General features: G+C 43.0%; 1 protein-coding gene across 1 annotated transcript; it reads right to left on the reverse strand.

Annotated features, from left to right (window-relative positions):
- Window positions 1-1,469: 1,469 nt before the first annotated feature.
- LOC124680973 lies at window positions 1,470-2,274 on the reverse strand. Its single transcript, XM_047215982.1, has one exon. It carries the CDS (start codon window positions 2,223-2,225, stop codon window positions 1,854-1,856), a length of 372 nt encoding a protein of 123 aa, XP_047071938.1. The 5' UTR covers window positions 2,226-2,274; the 3' UTR covers window positions 1,470-1,853.
- Between the last annotated feature and the right edge of the window lie 5,242 nt (window positions 2,275-7,516).

Here is a 7,516-nt window from a genome sequence, read left to right on the forward strand (position 1 = left end):
CGGGGCGCATGGCGGAGGCCCTCAGTTGCGGCGATTGGCCATGAGATCGAGGACACTGTGTGGGGGCGGAGGGGCTCGTTTGCGGCGCATGACTGCGAGCTCGCTGGTCCTTGTAGTGCTCGGCAGGTGGCCTGCCGATTGGACCTTGTGGGATAAGATTAGTTATGAGCAGTTTATATTTATCCTCTTATGTAATCCGAATCATCATGAACTAGAAAATTGATTTTACAGGGCGAATATTATTTGATTGCATGTTAGAAAAACAAAAGAGCCTCTCTAAGGTGTTTGTGTGATCGAACAGGAAAGCACTTTCTATGAAGTGCCTCTTTGATTCAATTTTTTATAGGAGTATTGAAGATCTATAGTCCATTGAAATTAATTTTTTTTCTCCGGAGCTAGTTGGTTCGTAGGATTAAGAATCATATGTACTTTTCTTCGGTTTGCTTTATATGCAATTCTAAAAGAATTTCCCATTGACTCTTTCTTTTTTCGTTGCTGAAACTACGATACAATCCCCCTATCCAAAACTAAGTGATTCCACCTTTTATAGATACATATATATCTAAACGCTAAAATCACATCTAGATGCAACTGTATCTAGATAGAAGTTAAGTCTAGTCCTTTGGAAGAATTTCTTGTTTTTTCCCACGACACAACCAATTGACATGCATTCGGTTCTAGAATGGCGTGGAATAGAATGGAATTGAATGGTTAAGTTCTAGAGGAATGGAATGATTCCAACAACGTGTTCGGTTTGGATAAAAAAAAGGAACGGAATCGTACCCTTTTTTTGTTCGGTTGGGGGAATTAGAGAGGAGAACGGAATGAGGTTAAGCTAATATTTTACCTCAAAATCATAATTAACAATAGCAAATGACCTTTTTAATATTAAAATCATAATTAACGGCGTCTAATGACCTTTTAAATCAAAATCATAACTAACATTGTTTTTGTTCGGTTGGGGAATTTGAGAGCAAAATGAAATGAGGTTAAACTTTTATCTTTTATCTCAAAATCGTAATTAACATTGACTAATAGCCTTTTTAGTCTCAAAATCATAATTAACAACGGGTAATTATTTTTCGACTAGATTAACATCGGCTAATTAACAACCGTTTCACTACATTCCATCGAATCGGTGGAATGGATACATTTTGCATATAGGAAGAATATTCCTTTTGAGAAACTACTCGGGTTCGTTTCATTCAATAACCAAACACAAGAATTGGCTCTAGGTTTTCCATTCCACAACAACACAAGAGTTGGCTTGGGTGCGAAATGGTTCTGTCCCTTGAACACACACTTACATTTTTTGCATGCTTCGTTTTTAAAATTCTCACGATATGCTTATCAGAGAGGAGGTCGGTGCACCAAATTAATTAATTAGTCAATCGACTGTACCAGCTGTGACCTCAATTGACGCGCATCAAATGGAATCGAACGGAAAATTCAACACGACAATTTGAGCGGAATGATAAGCAGACATCTCGACAATGTTGCAGCAAAGAGTAGAATCAAGTCCAAAGATCTGAGCTTGTAATTGGTTCATTTATACATACATCTGAGCTTTGTAATTTACAAAAAGAAAAAAAAAGAGAAAAAACTATACAGATCGGGGAGCGTCGCGTTGGGGACGAAGGGGGAGGGATCAACCGAAAAACCAGATCCCTCCCTTCTTCATCTCCAACCTCTCCTCCATGAGGACGGACGAAGCGGGGGAGCTTTGTAATTTACAAGAAGAAGAAACAGCTATGCACACGCGCACTGGCACACACCAAGAACGGGCAAGTACGTGGTAGTGCCGGCGAGTTGTCTGGGTAGGTTCTCTGCGGCCATGGAGACCGGCCGGTGGCCTATGCTGTGCGTGCGAGGCGGGATGCGATAGCGGAGTGATACATGGCGTCGTGGAAGCTGTCCATCTCCGCCATCCGCGCGCGCAGCTGCCGCGCCTTCTCCTCCGTCAGGCCGCCCGCGAACGGCCTCGCCGCCTTCTCCTCCTCGACCTCCTCCACCACCGGTGCCGCGGTCTCGATGTAGTCTGCCCGCCCTGACCACCCGACCAGCGGCGCCCACCACTTGCCTCCCTTGGGGGCTCTCGTGCGCAGACGCTTGGCGCCCGCGGAGGCCGATGCGACGACGGTGGCGCGCGGCCGGAATGTCGTGGTTGTCACCGATGGGCGGACGGAGAAGGAGACGGCTGCAGCTGCTGACGGTGTCATCGCCATTGGTTTGCTCGGTCGCTTGCTTCGCTCTGCGGGGTTGCTTCGGGCTAGGTGAGAGAGATGAGGAGGGGTTGAGAGCAGTTGAGCTGTGAGTTGGTGAAATGGAGCTGGAGGTGGCCGGGAATTTATAATGGCGCAGGGGAAGAGGGAGTGGTGGTGGATAGAGACGCCGCGTTGGGTGGAGGCGGAATCCATGACGAGAGACGCGTGACGTGTGGCCGCGTGGACTGGCCGTTGCGGGCGCGGTGGTTTCATTGCCACGAGGGTGACGTTCTTCGGCACCGTCGTCCCGGAGAAAATTTTCCGATCGGGACTCATGCACGCGCCGTACGAGTAGTAAAATTTGGAGGCGCGCAAAGGTTTTTTTTTACTAGCGGCCGCCTAGGGTTCACCGATGCTCCCAGCGCCCCGCACGCCTAAATGGACCATGGAAAATGGCATCGATATTATTTCCTTCCTCCAAAAATAATTGACTCAATTAATTTTAGTGCCCATCTAGATAAAGCTAAGTTAATTAATTTAGGAAAAATAAAATATTTAGGGTGCTAAATTAAGCAGTTTAACTTTATCTATGTGGCTGGCGTGGCCTCTCGGTCTGCGTGAGGGTGGAGAGTAGGGTGTTGTTGGATTCTTGGACTTGGAGAGTCATGCCATTCTACCATTTCGAGATTGCAAAGTGATGTCATTAAATGGTGTAACTTTAGGATGAACTAGGCCGGTTTTATGTTAAGAAAGCTATATATACCATAATTACGAGAACTTAATCAATTGGTGGTGGCGGTGGGACATGCAACATCATACCTCTCTCATAGAGATCTAGAAGCCTACAACCTAACAATTCGGTTATATAAAAGATGGTTTGGAGAACGTTAATCTCGGTATCGTGTTCATAATGTTCCACGATACCACGTGTGTGTGTGCATCGGTAGTCCTCCATTTGGAACGCCTGCACGACGGCTAGCTTTGCATCACAGAGAGCTACAAATATCACATCATCAACCGTGGGGAAACTTCAAATGGAGGCCAATCTACATGTAGCTCTTTATTTTTAAACACTCAGAATTCGTGTTTTCAAAGGTTCAAAAAATCCGAACCAAAATTCCGCAGATAGCTAATTATGTGTACTATAGTGGTGTAAAATCTCAATACAAACTACTTCATATTCTAGGCTAAACAAAAAATAACAAATTCTAGCAAATTTTATAGTGACTAGTACATAATGGAAGACAATAAAATTTATCAAGTTTTGTCAGTTTTGTATAGCCTAGAATACAAATTAATTTGCATTGAAAATTTACACCAATGTAGCATACATCATTGGCCTCCTCTAGAATTTTATTTTGAAATTTTTAAAATTTTAAATATAAATTTAATTGTTTGAAAATAAAGAGATACATGTAGCTCGACCTCTAAAACGCAACACTCATCAAAGGTGTTCCTATAATGGTGGATAATTGAAAACGGTGTAATGCTGGTACATTCAACAAACACCTCATTGGCAAGCTTTGCATCCAGAACAAAGCAGACATTAAGGTGGGAGGCGCCGTACTACGTCGCACACCCGATTAAGGTGTCTCTTGCGTGGATCTTTTGTTTGCATTTTTTTTTTTGCAAATGTTGTCTTTTAGTGAATGAATAGTTGCGTCCCTACATATTATAAAAACAACCCAAAATCTATTTCTTGCCTGGGCTCTATGTTGTCTACCGCGGTGCTCACCCTTCTCTTGCGTCGGATCTCCATCGGGCGGGCCCGACAAAGCGGCGCATCCAGACAAAAAGTGACACCGGTGTTTTCCCTTCCCATCGTTTTTCCTATTTGGCCAACTCTCCCGAGCTCATCCCCATTCCCGTCCTCTCTCTTGCCCGCACCAAGCGCATGCTCGATTTCCAGCTCTTATTCCTCCTTGTGGGCGGCGAGCGGTTCGGCGGGAAGTCCTGGAGGCGGTCATGCTGGGCGGCGGAGAAGTGCGGAGGACATTGGACGGCGCCGAAGACCGGATCGACTCGCCTGAGCGGTGGAGGGGTTGGATTCGGCTGCGCGAGCCCGCGAATCGACGTTTCTGAGGTTGCTCCGTCATTGAGAGTATTCGGAGATGGAGAATCAGCGACGCGCACCGGCGAATCGACCAGTTCGAGGCTGGTGAGTGCTGCGACCCCCCTCGTTTGTCTGGCGTTGTTATTCGACGAGATGCTTGTAGTCACGATTTATGCTTGTTTTCATGGAGTTGATCATTACACATCTCATGGTACTGCTTATCTTCTATTAGTAGGTGCATAATCGAGATAATTTCTACATGTACCAAACTGTGTGTGGTTAAATCGTTTTGACATGCAACAATTGTGCGGTAATAAAACTTTGTAAACCATGTAAATTTGAATCAAAACTTACATACATGATAGCAGATTTACATGGACAATATGTTTTTTTACACACAGCTGTTCATGTGTGTCGGTTATACTTTACACAGTCAAATGCATGTAAATATCGCCTAGTTTTTACATGTTGGAGATGTTTTTTACACGCAGTAGTTCATGAGTTTTGGTCAGACTTTTATGCAGTCAGTACATGTAAATTTCGCCTAGTACATACATAGGGGAGATTGTTTTTTACATGCAGTAGGTCCTGTGTTTCGGTAAAACATATACTCAGTTAGCACATGTAAATTTCGCCTAGTACTTACATAGGGGAGATTGTTTTTTACATGCAGTAGCTCTAGTGTTTCGGTAAAACATATACTCAGTCAGCAGATGTAACTTTTCCTAGTACTTACATAGGGGAGATTGTTTTTTACATGCAGTAGCTCTTGTGTTTCGGTTAAACATATACTCAGTCGGCACATGTAAATTTCGCCTAGTACTTACATAGGGGAGATTGTTTTTTACATGCAGTAGCTCCTGTGTTAGTTCTTACATGTAGTAATGTACATGTGGGGTGATTCAATTTTCTGTGTAAACCATGAAAGTTTTTGCCAGTAGTTATAACCATGGGATTATTCTTACATGCGGCTCTCATGTACCAATATTTGGTAACTAGAACATTTTTGTCTACCAGCTCTCTTTATTTTGACTCTGTATATAGCAGCAACATTTTACTTTTCTGAAGTGTGGTGCTAATGTTTTTTACAGGACACATCATGGCAATTTTGCATATACCCAGATCAATGAATGTATATTATATTGCAGTTTAGCCATCGCTCTGATCTTTTGTTACATGTGAGCAGTAAATTGTTACCCATAAACTTGTTTCTCCCATGTGACATCAAACATTCAATACATCAATAAACGTTGTGACATGCCACTCTGGCCTCTTCTTTTAATACTAAGACACGCTTTGCAGTTGGTCTTTTTGGTTATGCTACGGATTCACTGCCTTAGAGGTGGTGCTTCCTGCATGTTGATGTCTTCATTTTACCACTCTTATTGTAGACAAAAAGCTGTCTGTCCTTTGCGCCACCCACAACAGAATTCCTAGAGGTGCTGGACTTGATGAAAAAACCAACATGTTTAGCATATCAGTAATAGTACATCCTTGTGCCCTCCAAGTTTTGAAAAATCATCGGTGGATGAGGTTTCTCTATTGGAGTTAGATTTGGCGTTGACTGAACCTCTTTTTCTCCACTTGAATCATCACTTGATAGGGTATGCCCAGTTTCCAGTATTGTTACCAGAACCATGTATATTGCCTGTCGATTCTTCTCCCTGGCATGTAAGATCCTCAACATTGTTGTTCATCACATTATGACCACCTTGAACATCTTGTGTTGGATTGTTTAGGTCGATACCTGCATTTGGAAACCAGAAATCCGTCCTTGCATAACATAGCACTAGTTAATTTCGTGATTTAAAATGTCTGCAAAATTTTACATTCTAACATGCTTCTTCATAAGTAGCTACGAAAGTATTATATTTTCAAGTATGGATCAATAGTTGCATTTTATAAACCACAAAACGCAACACCCTACTAATGTTGGTGTCTTGGCTTCAATTTTATTGCAGTTCATGCAAACAGGAATCCATAATATGAAGACCTACATGCATAAATCTTCCACAACTTCCTGGAAGAAAATTATACATGCTGTTTCTTGTTGGCCAGGCTTCATGAAATCTTTCTTACATCTAGCCTGAGGTGTGGTGAATCAAGCTGTAACTTCCATACCTGTTTGCAGTAGATTCTTCGGTGGCTGTAGATCCTGACCGTGCTTCCCTATTTGTTTCGATTTTGAGTTTTGGTTGCCTGTAACTTCTTTACCCGAAGACTGCTCAAGCCATGGAGATCCTAGCCGCTGCCGGATGGAGGAAGAAGAGGTAGCAGGCAGGGTTGGTTGGAAACTTGGAATCTTTGTAAGGATATTTATTTTGTTACATCTGTCGATTGGATCTGGTCTACCCGCTCGCAGTCTTTCGTGTGGACGCGCGCGTCCTGGCCGGAAAAGGATGCTTTCTATTTTCGGTTAGTTGTCGCTTTCAACTTTTGGCTCCACTATCTATTTTGGGAAATAACCAGGTTCGGACAGGGGGGCACCGCATACGACTACCTGGTAACCGCGCACCGTCTAGCGGCGTCCAAAAAATAAAACAAATTCACACCATCTTTATATCTGGTAGTTACGGTAATCCCGGTGCCATCTAGTTCGTGGCTACACATTGGAATGTTATAATTCGAGCAGAGCTGGTCCATAGGTCGGGCAAACATGGCGACCTCCCCCAAACACTCAAGAGGAGGACGGCCTTAGAGCATGTCTAACAGGCTCCCTAAAAAACTGATCCATATCGCGCGAGTAGAGGATCCTGTATTCGGTTTTTACAAGGCCGAAAACAGAATATTTTGATATGACATCCCAGTGGACTATACCAATGAGTACCTTCGCATTGGTCTACAAACAACCACGAATTTTATGCGTATGTTTGCTAAGATGGTGAACAAGTTGTATGGTGCAACGTATCTCCGAGTTCCGAACGAGCAAGATACAAAGAGACTCATGGAGATGAATGAAAAGGGGATTGCCCGGGGATGCTTAGTAGCTTCGAGTGCATGCATTGGATATGGTTCTGTTTTACGGCTTGGAAATACGGGTACTGATATTTCCCACGCGATTTCGGCCCGTAAAAACTGGGTTTTATCATATTTTGCATATCATAACCAATACAACCATCATAGTGAATACAAGTTTCAAAGAACACAATAATCATCAAAATTATTACAATAATGTTTTTCGAAACTGACAACAAATGTTCGAATCGAACAATGAAATAAATAACTAATGTTCACGCAATCAAAAAAATAACAAATGTTT

This window comes from Lolium rigidum, unplaced genomic scaffold (assembly GCF_022539505.1).
Source record: "Lolium rigidum isolate FL_2022 unplaced genomic scaffold, APGP_CSIRO_Lrig_0.1 contig_320_1, whole genome shotgun sequence".
NCBI classification, from domain to species: domain Eukaryota; kingdom Viridiplantae; phylum Streptophyta; class Magnoliopsida; order Poales; family Poaceae; genus Lolium; species Lolium rigidum.